Below are 22284 nucleotides of genomic sequence, written 5' to 3'. Positions count from 1 at the left end.
CGTAACTAGTGATGAGCGGGCACTACCATGCTCGGGTGCTCAGTACTCGTAACTAGTGATGAGCGGGCACTACCATGCTCGGGTGCTCAGTACTCGTAACTAGTGATGAGCGGGCACTACCATGCTCGGGTGCTCGGTACTCGTAACTAGTAATGAGCGGGCACTACCATGCTCGGGTGCTCTGTACTCGTAACTAGTGATGAGCGGGCACTACCATGCTCAGGTGCTCAGTACTCGTAACTAGTGATGAGCGGGCACTACCATGCTCGGGTGCTCTGTACTCGTAACTAGTGATGAGCGGGCACTACCATGCTCGGGTGCTCTGTACTCGTAACTAGTGATGAGCGGGCACTACCATGCTCGGGTGCTCAATACTTTTAACTAGTGATGAGCGGACACTACCATGCTCAGGTGCTCAGTACTTGTAACTAGTGATGAGCGGGCACTACCATGCTCAGTACTCGTAACTAGTGATGAGCGGGCACTACCATGCTCGGGTGCTCGGTACTCTTAACAATCAGGTCGGACGGTTGCAATTCGTGTACTCAAGTCAATGGGAGACAAGCATTTTGACAACAGAGTTCTCCATTGATTTCCATTATACTCGGCACTCGAGTCACGCCCATCCGAGCCTGGTAGTGCTTGCTCACCACTAAAAGAGCATGACACATGGAATGGACACACTTGGACTGGGACCCCAAGATCTAAAGTGCAGGTTGGCAGCTAGGAGGGTGGGGTTGTATTCCACTTAATTGTTTAAATCGTGCACGGGAAACATATGGCCAGGTGTCAGCCTGGAGTGCGGGGGTGGGGGGGGGACTAGGAGAAATGCACAGCGTTTTCGAGTGCATATGATGATAGTTCCAGGGTTGTATTAAATTAGCAGAAAAACTCCTTTTCTGGAAAGGGCGCCACCCCTGTCCACAGGCCGTGCCTGGTACTGCAGCTCAAAAAATATTATATATATATATATATATATATATATATATATATAGCCCCTTGTGTGGGTGTTTCGATGCAGGGCTGGCACAGTAGACCGGACAGCCATTGAGTGCAATCCTCTGTGAATATATCCTATGGATTTCTTTCCCATATGGACAGCAACATTGACACACATGGTCAAAAAAAAAAAAAAAAAAAAAGACTGTTCTACAATACTTTTTTTTTCCCCCCTTCATGAGGGTTATAGTTGCCTCCTGATGGGAGTGATGGCTGCAGATACACTAGAAACACACGAGACGCGTCACTGTCAGAAATAGTTATTGCTATTATTTTCCAGCATAAAAAATACCGCCATATGCATCTTCCATATAAAAATAAACCGGCAGCAGCATTTTCTCTTCCCTTATAATAACGTAACTTCACAGTGACCAGTCGTGCTGGAACTGTGATCGGCTGCTGTGGGACTACAACTCCCAGCATGCCACGACTCCGGCTTGGAGTGCCACAGATTGCAGACCGCCGTTCCAATTTGGAGAACAAAAAACTTGGTCAACTTCACCAAAATTAAGAACAATTCTGGACTGCAACTTTGGAGATGTGTATTGCTTTAAGAGGGAGGTTCTGGAGTGTGCAAAAAAACATGATTAAGAAAAAGGTAATTCTGACGTGGACCCTAGAATGGTGGGCAGAGCACGGGACAGGAATGTGCAGAGGGTAAGGAGTTAATGGTTGGCTACGGCTGCATGCCGACTGGCCAATTTGTAGCGGAGCCCGGGGCATTCGCTGTGCTAGTGCATTATCTTCTCCACTCATGCGGAACTGATGATGATGATGATGATGGGGGTCATCTGCTGAGTTTTGACGTCATCCATCGGCTTGGGCCCCCCCTTGGGACTACACCGTGTAACGTAGGCACATGGCGCCAAAAACGCAGTAAGAAACGGAGCGCAGCTTGTGAGATTTGGCAGAACTCGTACCAATGGGACTTCAGACTTTATCTTGGGATATGGAAGGTTATAAACCAGGGTTTGGGTTTTTTTTTTAATAATTGACCTGTCCAGCAATTACATAGTTAAAGCACAAGCAGTATGAGGACCTAGGTACAAAATGAGTAAACATGGCAGCTTTGTGCCTAAAACAGCGCACGGGTTATGTGGGGTAGCGCAGGTCACCCCCATTCACTTTTACATGGAGTGGAAACAACACAACTAGAGATGGTGTGGAATCAATTAGTAGGACCCCATCCGCCGGCCAGGACCCCATCCGGAGGCCAGGACCCCATCCGGAGGCAAGGACCCCATCCGGAGGCAAGGACCCCATCCGGAGGCAAGGACCCCAACCGCCGGCCAGGACCCCAACCGCCGGCCAGGACCCCAACCGCCGGCCAGGACCCCAACCGCCGGCCAGGACCCCAACCGCCGGCCAGGAACCCAACCGCCGGCCAAGACCCCAACCGCCGGCCAAGACCCCATCCGGAGGCCAGGACCCCAACCGCCGGCCAGGACCCCATCCGGCGGCTCGGACCCCATCCGGCAAGAACTCCAGTGACCTTCTTCTAACCTGCCGGCATCCGCGACTCACCCTTTAATCTTCCCAGGCCAGCTAATCAAAAGAGGAGCCAGGAATGCCGGCAGATGAGCAGCGGTCCGTAGGGCCGGAGATGGCCAATATGGCTGTTGGACCACATCCAGACACACTATTTGCGCTGTTACCAGACACAACCCAGGTACTGATGTGTTGCGGGAAGGAATCAGTCATGTTTTTCTTTTTGGACAACCCCTTATACTGTTATATGAGCGGAGATCTTTACGTTCCGGAGCTCGATGACAAAGCCATGCTCTGCCAGTATCGGTTTATAGACCACACACAGTCCTCGCGTCCCAGGCAGGAATTTGGCTTTGGATAGGTCTTCACGGTCCACCCTAGCCACCGCGCCATCTTGGTCATAAGACTTAAGACATTGCCTCTCTTTCTTCACATCCTAAGGGTTACACAAGGAATCGACGACAGGGCTCTGAACACACAGCGAGGCTGTGCCGGACATACTCAGCAAGATGGCAGTTATGAATACTCAACATTTTTTTGGGGGCGAGCATGCCACCCCGTGACGGATTACACATGTACAGGCCCCAGCACGGTATGTAACTTGGAGTGGGGGAGGGGAAAGGGGCAACTCAAACCGTTTTAGTCTTTCAGCTCCTGTTTTACAAATTCAGAGTTAACAAAGGAAAATCCTTCAAATTCTGACTGGTCGAGGTTCCTGATCACCTCCTGGTCGGGTGGCGTTAGCACTGGTGGATGGCGGGTGAAAAATCGGTCGAAGTTCTCAGCGTTTCGGCCGCACTATGGGAGGAGGGGGGAGAAAAACAAACTATGGGAAATGTAGAAACCAAAAGAAGAAGATGTCAAAGCGAAAAGGAGAAAAAGCACATTGTATCTGGAAGAAAGAAGTCGGAGGAAAAAAAAATAGGCAAGAACATCACAGAAATGGCTTCAGATAGGAGCGGACTAATGTGCCATGATGGGTTTTTAACAAGAGCAGGACATGGAAGAATTCGAGGCCGGGAAATTTGGGATTTTTGCCCCTGACAACCAATCAGTTGGTTATTTCCGTTAGGTGGTCTGCACTAGACTCATTGGTTGTGGTGGGCACCGGCACTTATCTGCTCTGGACCCACAACATCAGGGTAAGGCCAATTTCAGAAGACCGAGAATGAATAAAATTGTCTTTCCTTCTCCAGAAACAGCGCCGTTCTCTTCATTGGGTCACAACTGGTTATTTTTCCAGTGAATGGACCTGAGCTACAAAACCAAACGGCCAATATTCAAGAATGACGCGGCTTCTACGGGGTGTGAGGAAGGGCATTCCGGCTGTCCTGACCATCTGGTGCAGAGAGGTGGTCCGAGGACAGGCAGAAGCCTTCTCAGCCATAAGCATTTTGTAAGACGTCTTCCATGCACGGCTGTTACTCACGGGGCAGCAATCACAGAGATAATAAACACATCTGAAGCCATCAAGACTTCTTTACATTAATAGCAACACAGATACAAAAACGGGAAGACAACATAAAAGCGACACGTGGGAATGGGCAGAGGAGGCGACTGATCTGATTTGTCACAGGGGAGCATGGATACAATACACAGCCTCGACTAAGGTTAGGATGTCCTCCCTGTGACAAAAATGTGCAGATTAAAATGATCTCATGCTGTATATACTTATACTTGAACCTCAAGAATAAACATAGCATGAGGGCACTTTAATACAAAAGAAAAGATGAAAAATGGGGAGTGAAATACAGGTTTATGATTCCTACGGCTCCTCGTGGGCGGGTCTTCAATCATGACCAGATTGCATTGGTCACAACTTTGCTCCCTTTTTTATGTAGTGAAGCAGATTATTCCATATAAATTTACATTATGGAATTGCTCTTTGTATAGAATCTGCCACTTGCCATGAATTATTAGGTTTATTTTACGTAAATCTTCATTTTTTGTTTTATCTGGTTTCTGCGCCTCTCTTCACATTTTTGTTTTCTTTCATTTCTGCGCATCTTCACTCCTGAGATATGGCTCGTTCTTCGCAGTATGTAAATTTAGTCTTTATTTCAAATAGGTATGGTCATCGGGAAGACACCAACAGTGAAGAATTAAGCCACACCCACTTGGCTATAAAAAAAAAACTAGATTTGTAAACCGGAATATCTCAGGAACGCAGAGGCGCAGGAACAAAAGAAAAACTACACCGGATTCAGGAGAACAGCGACAATCACACCAGGTAAAAATATTTCCATATTTATAGCAAGTGACGGGTCTAGGTTAGGGTTTAAAGTCTACTATTTCTGTAGAGCCATAGTCCTGATGAAAGATAATCTTCACTAGAACCTTCCTTAGAGACGATGAACTCTTTCACGTTCTTGGAAAGAGCCAGCTGGTTGCTAAGACTTGTGATGTTGACAATACACTTATCTCACTATATTCTTGGGTTCAGCTCACATTAATGATTTGCCACCTTAAGCCAATTAGTACCTTTCCCTGCTCTGACATAGTCTCCTCTTGCCGCCTTCTAGAGGTTATAGGCTCTGAAATTGTAAGATGCAAAACGTCTCCACGAGACCAGCTCTACGGGAAGACCAGCTTTTACATTCTTGTATATCCCCTGAACCATGACCCGCTTTTTTTTGTTTTTGGAGAATATCAACCCTCTAAGAAAACCAAAAATGCAAAAAATGGAGCAAGCACTTTATATCTGCAACCTCCGAGAAGTGCATGTCCGTTCCAATGGCCACACATGCCCACATATTTCTGGTGAGGACCAAACTTGGTTACTTCGAGACGGCTTTAAAAAGAGCAGAAATGTCTCATGCTGGACCAAGACAGATTCATAAGAAATGTCTCATGCTGGACCAAGACAGATTCATAGACATCCCTGAAGATGCTGCCTCATTGCTCTAATGTCCAAGGTAAGGAAACACATGTCACCATTTCCTACAAGTGTCATGCCATGTTCGGCTGTGCTCCACCTGATGGCACGGGGTTGTCAGACACGATTCACACCACAGAGTTTGACAAGCCACCTGAGGCTTCTGGATTGTTCAGCCAGAGCCGGGCATCGGCTGATTCAGGTCTCCGGTCTTCAGCTCTGACGGAGTTAATTCCGGCAGATTTGTGAGCAGGACCTAAGAGCTCAGGTTGCTAATTGTCACGTGCAGCTGTCTCCTCCCTATTTAAAGTGTTGTTTCCTTCCAGTAGGCACCGATGATAGCTTCAGCATACGCTCCAGCGATCCCGGTATTGGTGGTTATCCTGTTTATTGTGATCCATGTTGCACTTTTGAGTGGTGTGAACGTTCCTCAGTTATGTGTTACTTCCTCCCCTTTTTCGTTGCCCCATGGTACAGATATTGTCTCTCTTGTGTATATGCGTTTCCATTCTCCCTTAGCCGTGTCTTTTTGTGGGGTTTTGTCATTGTGTTTTCCAACCCACCCCAAGGGAGAGGAAGTGGGGCACTAAGATCGGGGCTTGGCCAGGAGTTAGGGTCACATTGGGGGCTCGGACCTGGCTACCATCAAGTCTACCTCTGAAATAAGGGACAGCGCAGGGTCTGAAGTCTGAGGGCCAGCCCAGGGGCCTCTGTCCTGTCAATACATACCCCGTGACCACAACATAATGGAGGGCCAGGAACAGAAAGATGACGACAATTTATTGGATCCACTGTCCGCTTGGGCTAAAAATACGGCAGTGTGAACTGAGCCGTATGCTCCAAGCACAACAACGTATTCCGTATTAGTAAGAGGTGGATCCAATTTCTGGCAGCCATGCATTTTAATGAGAAATGTAGTCATGAACACATTGTGGTAGGAAATATTGATCCGTGTGACCCACAAAAAGGTGCAAAATGTGATTGCACAGTGGAAATAGCAAGAAAAAGTTAAAACATCCCGAGGTCTTGAGTACTGCCAATGGCCACAAGGACAGGGCCAGGTCCATCCGGCCCCAGTTACAGAGTCAAACACTCGATCTTTGCCACAGAGTAATTTCGGCTTCGTTCTCACCCGTCGGGTGGCTCCTCCTTTCCTTCTCCTATTTACACATTTATCTTCACGCTTGCCCAACTGTGATAAACTGTCCCAGACACCCTGCGCTTTACCAGGAGGTGTTAAATGGGACAAGGTGAGATTCTCCATGAGAGCATGTGTAATTAGAGCCTCGGAAAGGATGGGTGGGCACAACGGAGAGGAGTACCGTACTCCTTGTTAGCACCGCCGCCGTTACAGGATCCATGATCTATTGGTTTGGATCCATTTAGAATAGATCACACCGGATGACTTGACTTATCGGTTCTTCTGTTTTCGGATTCGGTAACAGAACAAAAAATTTTCTTCAGCCATGAATCAACGAGAAAAAAAATGAAATCAAGTCTTCAGATCAAGAACAATTATCATCAAATTGAATCGTGAAGAGCAATTTGATCCTCTGTGGCCATGATGGCTTCACGGGGGATAAAGGGATGGGAAGTGATGAAATTTACGAGACCTCCATGCAAAGGAATGGAGAAAGATGAGCATGGGCGGCCGCCTCTACATTCCCGGTTCTCGTGATCATTACTCTAGGATCAGCCAATTAAAAGGGGTGGTTCACTACTCTGCAATAGTGGCCACATTCCTATAAAACTGATAGGGAAGGCTTTTTCTAATTACCTTGTTCAGCCAATTCTGCCTCTGAGTAGCGCTATTGCGGTCCACTCATCCCCATGAAGTGACCCCCTCGGGCTCAGTGACCTCTGTGATCCGGCGATGTCACATCAACTTCCAGTTGACCCGACATCACTGAGGCCTGCCCCAGTCTTCCTGAGTGACTGGACTGTGGGCGGTGTTTCACCGCTCATCACAGCCCAGCATGTCGTGCACTTTCTCCTTCGGTGCAGAGCGCCTCAAGCAGGAGCAATGTTGGGCAGTGATGAGAAGCAAAAGCACCCACACCCCAGCATGTTGGTTGCTCACTCCGCTGCAGAGCACCGCAAGCAGGAGCAATGTTGGGCTGTGACGAGAGGCAAAACGTCGCCCACAGCCCATCATGTCGCGTGCTCCCTTCGCTGCAGAGCGCCACAAGCAGGAGCAATGTTGGGCTGTGACAAGAGGCGAAACGCCGCCCACAGCCTAGTCACTTAGGAAGACTGGGGCCGGCCGCAGTGATGTCATGTCAACTGGAAGTTGACGTGACATCACCGGGGGGGGGTCACTTCATGGGGATGAGTGGACCGCAATAGCGCCGGTCAGAGGCACAATTGGCTGAACAAGGTATGCAGAAAAAGCCTTCCCTATCAGTTTTTCAGAGACTATTGCAGAGTAGTGAACCACCCCTTTAAGACATTGGAGATGAATGTCCAAAATGGGACACCCCTGTAATAGTGGGGGGTGGGGGGGGGAGACCAGGATCCTAAATGGGAATTAGGAGGACCCAACATGTGCATGGTTTACACACATCTTATTGGCTTCACTGGCCATGCTGTAATTCCTCATTTCTCCAGAGGTGGCACTGCAGAAGAATTAAACACTTGCTGCTGAGGCCGATCAGCCGATCACTGAGGATCATCTTGGCTGAAGGATAACTAGTGATGCTCTTATAATATGAAAAACATCAGAAGTTGGATTTCTAGAATTGTTTTCCCCCTAGGAGACGGTATCTGGGTAAGGACAATATTGCAGAGTGGTAATCTTGGCTCGTGATGCCGGTTTGGGCTGTAAGGATGAAGAATCTGTTACCAGGGTCATTTGTGCGATCACGGCCGGGGCGTCGCACGCCGCGGTGTTATGTAATTACGGCACGCCGCATTATATATATATATACCTTTTAGAAAAGAAGCAACAAAACAGATGGTGCATTTTTAATAAATGTAACTGCAAACTACAAAGATTAAATTATTCAGACTGCTGCTGTCTTGTAAACTGTCAGAACGCTTCAGCTTCTTCTGCTCACGCTAAAATAGGTCACAGAAAGGCAAACAGGAGCCGGGGAGGGGTAAAGCATGTGACCCGGCCGCCTCCACCTCCTCGCTCTAATCTCACCACCCCGTAGCCGGCTATATATACCAGGCGGGTGCACGGAATATGGGAAGGTTAGTAATGAAGCCAATCACAAGGGGCTGGATCGTAAGCTCCTGTGACAAGAGCAGAGCCTATAACCTCTAGATTGTTAATATATCCCTGCCGTCTTTGATGGAGTTCTACACTAGTGCGCACCGTTCACTTGCAATGGGGTCCATGATGGTGTCTGTCATTTACCGGGAGGGATAGATATGCAACGGAACCTCTGATGTAGATGTGAACAAAGCCCAATCATGTGGGGAGGTGGAGGAAAGCATGGAAGCAATGGCGGTCATGTGGTTAGTAAGGACAGGAGCTGTACGGTGGTTGCAGCGAGGATAGAGAAGAATTCTCCCAAAGCGAACACTGAATTTAGCCAAGGACGCAACCGGGGGAGGATCATATAAATGGCTGCCTCCAGTGGAAGGGTCCCCGCAAGAACCGTTTTGTGAGACGGGGTCCTTGGCTTCTGCCTGAAGTTAGTTTGCTCCCCAGGATTATATGGATTTCTATCCTACCAGAGTAATAATTGGGGGGGAAGAGACGCAAGACCAATCCGGGTGCTAAGGAAATTCCCATTAATTACTATCATTACGAGTCGCAAGACACCAAGCATGGCACAACGTAAACATACTGTGCACAGACATACACGAAACTGGCCACCAACGCACACAGAGTGAGAGAGAGTGAAGGAACGCACACAAATGCAGAGACGCGAAACGTGCGCGCACATCCACAAGAGGCACAAAACTCCGCACATGGACACCCACTGCACCCAACTTACCGCCTTTGGCTTATATGGTGGCTGCACCTCTTTTCTTTCCAGTTTCTCCCAGTCTATGTATCGGAAGAAGGCATGGTCTTTAATGTCTCGCTCCCCTTCTGGTCCACAGCCCAGCCGTTTTCCAGGGTGCTTGGTCATAAGCTGCAAAGAGAGAAAACGTGAAGAAAAAAAAAACAACTTTAGGCAACGGACCTTTCAACACGACTTATCTCATCTTAGCTTTGAGGATCTACAAGTTTCACGGGAGCACGGACAGAGGACAAGATTCATGTGGACTCATGATTCTCTCTTACCTCTATAGAGAAGAACCAGCCTTTGGTGGACCAGAAACCCTTACTGACAACCGTATGATCAGATGCGTCTCACGCATCTATATAGACCCTTGGCCAAAATATTGTACATGAACACTGAGGAACAAATCCACCAGTGATACAGAAGGCGCTGGACCTTTGAAAGGTGACACAGGAGGCGCTGGACCTTTGAAAGGTGACACAGAAGGCGCTGGACCTTTGAAAGGTGACACAGGGGGCGATGGACCTTTGAAAGGTGACACAGGAGGCGCTGGACCCTTGAAAGGTGACACGGGGGGCGCTGGACCTTTGAAAGGCGACACAGGGAGCGCTGGGCCTTTGAAAGTTGACACAGGGAGTGCTGAGCCTTTGACAGGGAATACAGGGGGCGATGGGCCTTTGAAAGGGAATACAGGGGGCGCCGGGCCTTTGAAAGGCGACACAGGGGGTGCTGGACCTTTGAAAGGTGATACCGGGGCGCTGGACCTTTGAAAGGTGATACGGGGGCGCTGGACCTTTGAAAGGTGACACAGGAGGCGCTGGACCTTTTGAAAGGCGACAGGAGGCGCTGGACCTTTTGAAAGGCGACACAGGGGGCGCTGGGCCTTTGAAAGGCGACACAGGGGGCGCTGGACCTTTGAAAGGTGACACAGGAGGCGCTGGACCTTTTGAAAGGCGACACAGGGGGCGCTGGGCCTTTGAAAGGTGACACAGGGGGAGCTGGACCCTTGAAAGGTGACACAGGGGGCGCTGGACCTTTGAAAGGCGACACAGGCAGTGCTGAGCCTTTGAAAGAGAATACAGGGGGCGCTGGACCTTTGAAAGGGAATACAGGGGGCGCTGGACCTTTGAAAGGGAATATACAGGGGGCGCTGGGCCTTTGAAAGGGAATACAGGGGGCGCCGGGCCTTTGAAAGGCGACACAGGGGGCGCTGGACCTTTGAAAGGTGACACAGGGGGCGCTGGGCCTTTGAAAGGCGACACAGGGGGCGCTGGACCTTTGAAAGGTGACACAGGGGGCGCTGGGCCTTTGAAAGGCGACACAGGGGGCGCTGGGCCTTTGAAAGGCGACACAGGGGGCGCTGGGCCTTTGAAAGGCGACACAGAGGGCGCTGGACCTTTGAAAGGTGACACGGGGCGCTGGACCTTTGAAAGGTGACACGGGGCGCTGGACCTTTGAAAGGCGACACAGGGAGCGCTGGGCCTTTGAAAGGAGACACAGGGAGCGCTGGGCCTTTGAAAGTTGACACAGGGAGTGCTGAGCCTTTGAAAGGGAATACAGGGGGCGATGGGCCTTTGAAAGGTGACAGAGGGGGCGCTGGACCTTTGAAAGGCGACACAGGGAGCGCTGAGCCTTTGAAAGTTGACACAGGGAGCGCTGAGCCTTTGAAAGTTGACACAGGGAGCGCTGAGCCTTTGAAAGGGAATACAGGGGGCGCTGGACCTTTGAAAGGGAATACAGGGGGCGCTGGGCCTTTGAAAGGGAATACAGGGGGCGCCGGGCCTTTGAAAGGCGACACAGGGGGCGCTGGACCTTTGAAAGGTGACACAGGGGGCGCTGGGCCTTTGAAAGGCGACAGGGGGCGCTGGACCTTTCAAAGGTGACACAGGGGGCGCTGGGCCTTTGAAAGGCGACACAGGGGGCGCTGGACCTTTGAAAGGCGACACAGGGGGCGCTGGACCTTTGAAAGGTGACACGAGGGGGCGCTGGACCGTATAACGTGGTGTTAACCCAGCTCTGCACCCCCCTTCATGTCAGGAATGATGGGAGCCCAAGAGGTCGGATCAAGTAACGGCAAATCCTATCGAAACGTCATCACTTTATAAGAAGGAAATAACGATTTTATAGCTGTGGTATGAGTCAATATGGTGCGGAGAAGCCTTTTTGGCCAGTCCACCATCACGGAAAGGTTAGTTCTGCTCCACGGACATAATGTATTGGTCGTCTCCATAAAATCCCGTTCCGGTACGTAGAGGAATCCTTCATTCTTCGCTACGTGCCTGCAGAAATTTTACTATAGAGCAAACCATAATTTTGTGCCTAATGCTTTTTGCTTAGCAACTAATACGGCTGCTAGTGACATGGAAAAGGTATAAAGCTGCGATACGAGGATTTCGGGAGAGGAGCAGATGTGCGGCGGGCGCAGGAACAGACGCTGCTTTGTGCCACCGCGGAGTAGGGGGATTATACAGCTGTGCGTTACGGGCGTCGCAGCTTTAACAAGTATGGATCTGTATATTAATAAGTGCAAAACAATATGCGTGCTTAAAGGGATACAACCTGCAAATTGGAAAGCAGGGAAGTTTAAAGCACCAGTCACATAGAAGGTGGGCGAAACAGATCTGCACACAGACCAGAAGACATTGTGCTTGGTAGAGAGGGTATGAGTCAGCGCCTTGTGGCACATTGCCGCTCTCCAGTGTTACCAGGCCATCGCATATTATGTCTCACTGAGCGTCGTAGGAGCAGATCGATTATAATCAGGTGCCACAAGACCTTGCGAAATTTTGCAAAATCTCATTTGCAATGTGAGCGGGTTTTCTACAATCAAATCTATGCAAAAAAGATCCCCATGCTTAAGTAGTAATAGACATGCGAAACGCACGTCGGGGTGCTGTCCTGGATTTGTCTCTCTTTGGACTGGCACTTGAACTTTGACTGGGTATGTTCATCCATCTATTTTTGTAAATGTCTCAGTATTGTCTATCGTGTTGCCTGTTGGTACGCAATGTGCACTGCTGCATTTGATTAACTCATCACTATTGGGCGCTCCTATATAGACTCTGCAGTCCTCAGCATTGACAGATTCTCTTACCCACCACTTATTTTTGTCGTCTTTTATGTATTGTCACATGATTATGCCTTTATTTATTCTATGTTGACAGCAAATTCCTACTTTTCCTTTTTAAATACTATCTATGGAGTGTTTTTTTTTGGCTGTACCGATCGGAGCCGACACGGTCATCTCACGGTACTATTACCTTCATCTGTGCCTAATGGATATTTCGGTGTGCACATACCCTTAAGTCACTAATATTAATTTGTGCGCTTGTGTATTTTCAGCCCAAGATGTCGCCGTTGATGTCTGTGAGTTACATCCATCAGCGTTTACCTCCTCACCGATGTCACTGCCCCTCCTGCCAGGAGGCCGCCGAGCGCCAGCGCAGGGACACCCCGAGCAGATGTTTGGATCATCGTCACATCACTTTACATTTATGCAGCATTAAACAGACGTGACAAACACACAAACCATTATAGACAAGCCCCCTCCTCAGAGGGATGTGTGCGCGGAGGTGAGTCAGGTGCTGCATACAGACCGCGAGATAAGGACGAGCGCCCGGGAAGGGGTTTTTTTGTTTAAGGATTTTAAGGCTGCACATAAGAAGAATTATGTTTAGGAGGAATAAATAATAAATGTGATTCAATATGGGAGTATGTAATGTGTTTGTGGGAAGAAAATTATGAGAAATAGAGAGAGAGGAACACGAGGGAATGCGGCAGAGAAAGGAATAGAGGCGAAAGCAGCAGAAAAAAATAGGGAGATTAAAAGAAGAGAGCAAAGTAAAAGGAATGGAAAAAGAGCGAGCCGGCCGGCCGAGAGCAGGGTGGGAGAGCGAGCCGGCCGAGAGCAGGGTGGGAGAGCGAGCCGGCCGGCCGAGAGCAGGGAGGGAGAGCGAGCCGGCCGGCCGAGAGCAGGGAGGGAGAGCGAGCCGGCCGGCCGAGAGCAGGGAGGGAGAGCGAGCCGGCCGGCCGAGAGCAGGGAGGGAGAGCGAGCCGGCCAGCCGAGAGCAGGGAGGGAGAGCGAGCCGGCCGGCCGAGAGCAGGGTGGGAGAGCGAGCCGGCCGGCCGAGAGCAGGGAGGGAGGGAGAGCCAGCCGGCCGAGAGCAGGGAGGGAGGGAGAGCCGGCCGGCCGAGAGCAGGGAGGGAGGGAGAGCCGGCCGGCCGAGAGCAGGGAGGGAGGGAGAGCCGGCCGGCCGAGAGCAGGGAGGGAGGGAGAGCCGGCCGGCCGAGAGCAGGGAGGGAGGGAGAGCCGGCCGGCCGAGAGCAGGGAGGGAGGGAGAGCCGGCCGGCCGAGAGCAGGGAGGGAGGGAGAGCCGGCCGGCCGAGAGCAGGGAGGGAGGGAGAGCCGGCCGGCCGAGAGCAGGGAGGGAGGGAGAGCCGGCCGGCCGAGAGCAGGGAGGGAGGGAGAGCCGGCCGGCCGAGAGCAGGGAGGGAGGGAGAGCCGGCCGGCCGAGAGCAGGGAGGGAGGGAGAGCCGGCCGGCCGAGAGCAGGGAGGGAGGGAGAGCCGGCCGGCCGAGAGCAGGGAGGGAGGGAGAGCCGGCCGGCCGAGAGCAGGGAGGGAGGGAGAGCCGGCCGGCCGAGAGCAGGGAGGGAGGGAGAGCCGGCCGGCCGAGAGCAGGGAGGGAGGGAGAGCCGGCCGGCCGAGAGCAGGGAGGGAGGGAGAGCCGGCCGGCCGAGAGCAGGGAGGGAGGGAGAGCCGGCCGGCCGAGAGCAGGGAGGGAGGGAGAGCCGGCCGGCCGAGAGCAGGGAGGGAGGGAGAGCCGGCCGGCCGAGAGCAGGGAGGGAGGGAGAGCCGGCCGGCCGAGAGCAGGGAGGGAGGGAGAGCCGGCCGGCCGAGAGCAGGGAGGGAGGGAGAGCCGGCCGGCCGAGAGCAGGGAGGGAGGGAGAGCCGGCCGGCCGAGAGCAGGGAGGGAGGGAGAGCCGGCCGGCCGAGAGCAGGGAGGGAGAGCGAGCCGGCCGGCCGAGAGCAGGGAGGGAGAGCGAACCGGCCGGCCGAGAGCAGGGAGGGAGAGCGAACCGGCCGGCCGAGAGCAGGGAGGGAGAGCGAGCCGGCCGGCCGAGAGCAGGGAGGGAGAGCGAGCCGGCCGGCCGAGAGCAGGGTGGGAGAGCGAGCCGGCCGAGAGCAGGGTGGGAGAGCGAGCCGGCCGAGAGCAGGGAGGGAGGGAGAGCCGGCCGGCCGAGAGCAGGGAGGGAGGGAGAGCCGGCCGGGCGAGAGCAGGGAGGGAGGGAGAGCCGGCCGGGCGAGAGCAGGGAGGGAGGGAGAGCCGGCCGGCCGAGAGCAGGGAGGGAGGGAGAGCCGGCCGAGAGCAGGGAGGGAGGGAGAGCCGGCCGGCCGAGAGCAGGGAGGGAGGGAGAGCCGGCCGGCCGAGAGCAGGGAGGGAGAGCGAGCCGGCCGGCCGAGAGCAGGGAGGGAGAGCGAGCCGGCCGGCCGAGAGCAGGGAGGGAGAGCGAGCCGGCCGGCCGAGAGCAGGGAGGGAGAGCGAGCCGGCCGGCCGAGAGCAGGGAGGGAGAGCGAGCCAAGAGCAGGGACAGGAAGCGAGCGAGCCAAGAGCAGGGAGAGCGAGCGAGCCAAGAGCAGGGAGAGCGAGCGAGCCAAGAGCAGGGAGAGCAAGCGAGCGAGCCAAGAGCAGGGAGAGCAAGCGAGCGAGCCAAGAGCAGGGAGAGCAAGCGAGCGAGCCAAGAGCAGGGAGAGCAAGCGAGAGAGCCAAGAGCGGGGAGAGCGAGCGAGCCAAGAGCAGGGAGAGCGAGCGAGCCAAGAGCAGGGAGAGCAAGCGAGCGAGCCAAGAGCAGGGAGAGCAAGCGAGCGAGCCAAGAGCAGGGAGAGCAAGCGAGAGAGCCAAGAGCAGGGAGAGCGAGCGAGCGAGCCAAGAGCAGGGAGAGCGAGCGAGCGAGCCAAGAGCAGGGAGAGCGAGCGAGCGAGCCAAGAGCAGGGAGAGCGAGCGAGCGAGCCAAGAGCAGGGAGAGCGAGCGAGCGAGCCAAGAGCAGGGAGAGCGAGCGAGCGAGCCAAGAGCAGGGAGAGCGAGCGAGCGAGCCAAGAGCAGGGAGAGCGAGCGAGCGAGCCAAGAGCAGGGAGAGCGAGCGAGCGAGCCAAGAGCAGGGAGAGCGAGCGAGCGAGCCAAGAGCAGGGAGAGCGAGCGAGCGAGCCAAGAGCAGGGAGAGCGAGCGAGCGAGCCAAGAGCAGGGAGAGCGAGCGAGCCAAGAGCAGGGAGAACGAGCGAGCGAGCCAAGAGCAGGGAGAGCGAGCGAGCGAGCCAAGAGCAGGGAGAGCGAGCAAGCGAGCCAAGAGCAGGGAGAGCGAGCGAGCCAAGAGCAGGGAGAGCGAGCGAGCCAAGAGCAGGGAGAGCGAGCGAGCGAGCCAAGAGCAGGGAGAGCGAGCGAGCCAAGAGCAGGGAGAGCGAGCAAGTGAGCAAGAGCAGGGAGAGTGAGTGAGCCAAGAGCAGAGAGGGAGAGCGAGTGAGCCAAGAGCAGGGAGGGAGAGCGAGCAAGCCAAGAGCAGGGAGGGAGAGCGAGCGAGCAAAAAACAGGAGTGGGTGATCAAGAAACAGTGAGTGGGTCAGTGACTAAGAATCAGTAAAGCAACAGAACAAGTTAAAAACAGGAGGAAACAATGGAAGTAAGATAGAAACAAAATGAGCAATAAACAAAGAGCGAGTAAGAAAGCAAGAGAGCGAGAAACAGAGGGAAAGCGTGGGAATAGATGTAAGCTATATGTTTTGGTCATACATAGGTGAGATGCATATGAAGCAGACATTTTGGATAGATACCCCTTTGCATATAGCCACAGCTTCCTTTGACATAGACTTAGGATATGCTACATTGTGCTCCATGATGGACTGGAATAATTCATCTTCATCTTCACCTTCAAAAGGAGCCTGAAATAAAGAGCACAGATGGGGTGCAGTCACTACACTGAGGGGAACACTCCCAAATCAGGCATCTGTAACCACATCTCAGAGAACGGACCACGTATGACTGACGAAGAGCAAAAAACACAACTCAAGCCGCGTGGATGAAGCTACACAAAGAGAAGGAAACAGCGAGGACCTGTCCGGCCAGCATCTCGTACAGCAGGATCCCGAAGGCCCACCAGTCCACAGACTTCCCGTATGGTTGGTAAGCGATGATCTGAAACCCAAACAGACACATCACATGAGAACGATGTACAGGAACATCAGTATAAAGCGGAGGCTTTCCTCCAGACATATGGCATTGAGCTGCAGACAAAGCTCAGACCCAAGGGAGACCTTTTTTTGGAACAGATCTCATTCAGTCACCCCAGTGAAATGCCCAAACACAAGGTCACTGCAGAAAAGTGTATTTTCCATCTTGCTCTTATCCATTAGCTGACGTTCATATCTGCGTCCTTATGCAGGACGACAATCGATCAATGGATATCTATCGATCCAATATGGATGGACCATTATGCATTTTATTTCTGCAGGGAAAATATATCTAAAAGCATGGTGGAATGAGGGTGTGGGCTGGTTTAGGTTTGCACATATTCCCCTCCCAGAATGGACATCCCCTTTAAGAGACATTCATGCAATGTTTTATGAATTCGAAAACTATTCTGATTGATCATAGAGAAGAACCCAACCCTTATCCATGAATTCAGGATGGGGTACTGGAAAGCCCACTAGCTCCACTTTTAAAGTAGTAACATAACCTTAAGGGGGTGACTGCTGTGAATAATATATCTTTGTTATATGTCCCTAAAAATAAGCTGATCGAGTAGAGAATCTATTGGAATCTTTCAAGAACGGTTACATTTCCCTGCAGCGCCACCAGAGGAGAAACTGAGTATTACAACACAGTGCCGATTAATGTAACTGGGTTGTTCATGTCCTCCAGAGCAGGAGACTCTACTCATCAAATCACTCACAGATTGGATCTCAGCTTTTCTCTTAAAATTCATTAATAAGATAGGTGGAAATTTGTTCTCTAATCTAAACACTTTTAAAGGGGACCTGTCACTTTCCACGAATAGGACATTCTTTTTACTTGGTGTAAATGCCGCTGTTCTCCTGAATCCGGTGATGTTTTCCTTTTGTTCCTGCGCCTCTGCGTTCCTGAGATATGGCCCCTTCGTCCCTGTATATAATTTTAGTCTTGTTACAACTGGGCGTGGTCATCTGTAATAAGAATCACACCCAGTTGGCTAAAAAGAATAGATTTATCTAAAGGGAAGATGGGGCCATAACTTGGGAACAGAGAGGCACAGGGACAAAAGAAAAACAACGCCGGATTCAGGAGAACAGCGGCATTTACAGAAAAAAAACCCCCAAAAAATCATACTTATGGCAAGTCCACTTTAAAAAAAAAACCTGAAATTCTCCTTTTAAAGAAAACAATGAATACTATACAACAATCAATACCATATACATATTGTATATATATTTGTAGACTGTGATCCCTCACGGGCAAGGTCCTTACTCCTCCTGTACAAGTCTGTGCCTTGTTACTAAGTGGGCGTGGTCATCTTAATGAGAATCACACCCAGTTGGCTAAAAAGACTAGATTTCGCTAATGGGACGATGGTGCCATAACTTGGGAACGGAGAGGAGCAGAAACAAAAGAAAAACATCGCCGGATTCAGGAGAACAGCGGCGTTTACACTGGATAGAAAAAAAATACATATTTATGCTAAGTGGCAAGTCCCCTTTAAATGAGGAGTTTGAGTCTTTTCAAAGGAAACAATCAATAGAGTGTACTATGCACCCATTTTATATATAACAATACATATACAGTATGTGTGTGTGTGTGTGTGTGCGAGTGTGTATATAGAGTCAAAAGAGACTGAATGGTCTACTCTCAGCCTATAAACGTAATGGTACATGTGAAAAAAAAGGGTCTAGGACCCAATCACAATATGTCCAGAAATTCACTGCACACTTCAGATGTATATGTATATGTATATATATATATATATATATATATATATATATATATATATATATATATATATATATATATATATATATATATATATATATATATATATATATACACATATATACACACACACACACACACACACACACATACATACATATACACACACATATACACATATATATATATATATATATATATATATATATATATATACACACACACACATACATACATACATACATATACACATATGCATACATACACACATACACACACATATATGCAGTGCCTACAAGTACTATTCAACCCCCTGCAGATTTAGCAGGTTTACACATTCGGAATAACTTGGCATTGTGACATTTGGACTGTAGATCAGCCTGGAAGTGTGAAATGCAGCAAAAAAGAATGTTATTTCTTTTTTTTATTTATTTTTTAAATTGTGAAAAGTTTATTCAGAGGGTCATTTATTATTCAACCCCTCAAACCACAAGAATTCTGTTTGGTTCCCCTAAAGTATTAAGAAGTATTTCAGGCACAAAGAACAATGAGCTTCACATGTTTGGATTAATTATCTCTTTTTCCAGCCTTTTCTGACTAATTAAAGGTCCAGTCACACTAAACAACTTACCAGCGATCCCAACAACGATAGGGATCGCTGGTAAGTTGCTAGGAGGTTGCTGGTGAGATGTCACACTGCGACGCTCCAGCGATCCCACCAGCAACCTGACCTGGCAGGGATCGCTGGAGCGTCGCTACACGAGTTGCTGGTGAGCTCACCAGCAACCAGTGACCAGCCCCCAGCGCCGCGTGGAAGATGCTGCGCTTGGTAACTAAGGTAAATATCGGGTAACCAACCCGATATTTACCTTGGTTACCAGCTCACGCAGCTACACGTGCAGAGAGCAGGGAGCAGCGCACACTGCTTAGCGCTGGCTCCCTGCTCTCCTAGCTACAGCACACATCGGGTTAATTAACCCGATGTGTCCTGCAGCTACATGTGCACAGAGCAGGAGCCGGCACTGACAGTGAGAGCGGCGGAGGCTGGTAACAAAGGTAAATATCGGGTAACCAAGGACAGGGCTTCTTGGTTACCCGATGTTTACTGTGGTTACCAGCCTCCGCAGAAGCCGGCTCCTGCTGCCTGCACATTTAGTTGTTGCTGTCTCGCTGTCACACACAGCGATCTGTGCTTCACAGCGGGACAGCAACAACTAAAAAATGGCCCAGGACATTCAGCAACAACCAACGACCTCACAGCAGGGGCCAGGTTGTTGCTGGATGTCACACACAGCAACATCACTAGCAACGTCACAAAAGTTGTTCGTTAGCAGCGATGTTGCTAGCGATGTTGCTTAGTGTGACGGGGCCTTAAGACCCTCCCCAAACTTGTGAACAGCACTCATACTTGGTCAACATGGGAAAGACAAAGGAGCATTCCAAGGCCATCAGAGACAAGATCGTGGAGGGTCACAAGGCTGGCAAGGGGTACAAAACCCTTTCCAAGGAGTTGGGCCTACCTGTCTCCACTGTTGGGAGCATCATCCGGAAGTGGAAGGCTTATGGAACTACTGTTAGCCTTCCACGGCCTGGACAGCCTTTGAACGTTTCCACCCGTGCAGAGGCCAGGCTTGTCCGAAGAGTCAAGGCTAACCCAAGGACAACAAGGAAGGAGCTCCGGGAAGATCTCATGGCAGTGGGGACATTGGTTTCAGTCAATACCATAAGTAACGTACTCCACCGCAATGGTCTCCGTTCCAGACGAGCCCGTAAGGTACCTTTACTTTCAAAGCGTCATGTCAAGGCTCGTCTACAGTTTGCTCATGATCACTTGGAGGATTCTGAGACAGACTGGTTCAAGGTTCTCTGGTCTGATGAGACCAAGATCGAGATATTTGGTGCCAACCACACACGTGACGTTTGGAGACTGGATGGCACTGCATACGACCCCAAGAATACCATCCCTACAGTCAAGCATGGTGGTGGCAGCATCATGCTGTGGGACTGTTTCTCAGCCAAGGGGCCTGGCCATCTGGTCCGCAACCATGGGAAGATGGATAGCACGGCCTACTTGGAGATTTTGGCCAAGAACCTCCGCTCCTCCATCAAGGATCTTAAGATGGGACGTCATTTCATCTTCCAACAAGACAACGACCCAAAGCACACAGCCAAGAAAACCAAGGCCTGGTTCAAGAGGGAAAAAATCAAGGTGTTGCAGTGGCCTAGTCAGTCTCCTGACCTTAACCCAATTGAAAACTTGTGGAAGGAGCTCAAGATTAAAGTCCACATGAGACACCCAAAGAACCTAGATAACTTGGAGAAGATCGGCATGGAGGAGTGGGCCAAGATAACTCCAGAGACCTGTGCCGGCCTGATCAGGTCTTATAAAAGACCATTATTAGCTGTAATTGCAAACAAGGGTTATTCCACAAAATATTAAACCTAGTGGTTGAATAATAATTGACCCACACTTTTATGTTGAAAATTTATTAAAATTTAACTGAGCAACATAACTTGTTGGTTTGTAAGATTTATGCATCTGTTAATAAATCCTGCTCTTGTTTGAAGTTTGCAGGCTCTAACTTATTTGCATCTTATCAAACCTGCTAAATCTGCAGGGGGTTGAAGACTACTTGTAGGCACTGTATATATGTATATATATATATATATATATATATATATATATATATATATATATATATATATATATATATATATATATATATATATATAAAAATAAATTTATATACACACACACACACACACACACACACACACACACACACACAGTACATACCAAAAGTTTGGACACACCTCATCTCTAGACCACATATTAAGAGGAGACTTTGTGCAGCAGCCTTCATGGTAAAATAGCTGCTAGGAAATCACTGCTAAGGACAGGCAACAAGCAGAAGAGACTTGTTTGGGCTAAATAACACAAGGAATGGACATTAGACCAGTGGAAATCTGTGCTTTGGTCTGATGAGTCCAAATTTGAGATCTTTGGATCCAACCACTGTGTCTTTGTAGAAAAGGTCAATGGATGGACTCTACGTGGCTGGTTCCCACCGTGAAGCATGGAGGAGGAGGAGGTGTGAGAGTGTGGGGGGGGGGGCTTTGCTGGTGACACTGTTGGGGATTTATTCAAAATTGAAGGCATACAGAACCAGCATGGCTACCACAGCATCTTGCAGCGGCATGCTATTCCATCCGGTTTGCGTTTAGTTGGACCATCATTTATTTTTCAACAGGACAATGACCCCAAACACACCTCTAGGCTGTGTAAGGGCTATATGACTAAGAAGGAGGGTGATGGGGTGCTAGACCAGATGACCTGACCTCCACAGTCACCAGACCTGAACCCAATCGAGATGGTTTGGGGTGAGCTGGACCGCAGAGTGAAGGCAAAAGGGCCAACAAGTGCTAAGCATCTCTGGGAACTCCTTCAAGACTGTTGGAAAACAATTTCCGGTGACTACCTCTTGAAGTTCATCAAGAGAATGCGAAGTGTGTGCAAAGCAGTAATCAAAGCAAAAGGCGGCTACGCTGAAGAACCTAGAATATAAGACAGATTTTCAGTTGTTTCACACTTTTTAAGTATTTCATTCCACATGTGTTAATTCATAGTTTTGATGTCTTCAATGTGAATCTACAATTTTCAGAGTCCTGAAAATAAAGAAAACTCTTTGAATGAGAAGGTGTGTCCAAACTTTTGGTCTGTACTGTGTATGTATATATATATATATATATGTATATATGTATATATATAATATATATATATATATACATATACATATATATACACACACACACACACACCAGTGTATATTTATATACACATACGCACGCATATACTGAATATATAACGTACGACGCCATGGAATAAGTGGCGATATAATCGTACATTATAACATATGTATATATACTATTTTTATATATATATTATCTGCTGGAGAGGCTGGAGAAATAAATGCCACACATTATTGTGCCACATCCAGCTATCTAAGCA

At 50.0% G+C, this 22284-nt stretch overlaps 1 protein-coding gene across 2 annotated transcripts in view; it reads right to left on the bottom strand.

The window, feature by feature from the left end:
* Positions 1-22284, bottom strand: part of PRKCB (protein kinase C beta) — a 210484-nt gene that overhangs the window by 8072 nt on the left and 180128 nt on the right. The window contains exons 14-17 of one of the 2 annotated variants that reach the window (XM_075318129.1): positions 16428-16508; positions 16148-16255; positions 9310-9450; positions 1970-3285 (exon numbers count right to left, since the gene is read on the bottom strand). In XM_075318129.1, the coding sequence (XP_075174244.1) occupies positions 3127-3285; positions 9310-9450; positions 16148-16255; positions 16428-16508 (489 nt within the window). In that variant the 3' untranslated portion in view covers positions 1970-3126. Of the gene's footprint in view, positions 1-1969; positions 3286-9309; positions 9451-16147; positions 16256-16427; positions 16509-22284 lie in introns of those variants that run through there. The other variant, XM_075318130.1, reaches the window with a different exon arrangement.

Source organism: Anomaloglossus baeobatrachus, chromosome 7 (genome assembly GCF_048569485.1).
Source record: "Anomaloglossus baeobatrachus isolate aAnoBae1 chromosome 7, aAnoBae1.hap1, whole genome shotgun sequence".
Lineage (NCBI taxonomy): Eukaryota > Metazoa > Chordata > Amphibia > Anura > Aromobatidae > Anomaloglossus > Anomaloglossus baeobatrachus.
This window is presented reverse-complemented; position numbering and strand designations above follow the sequence as displayed.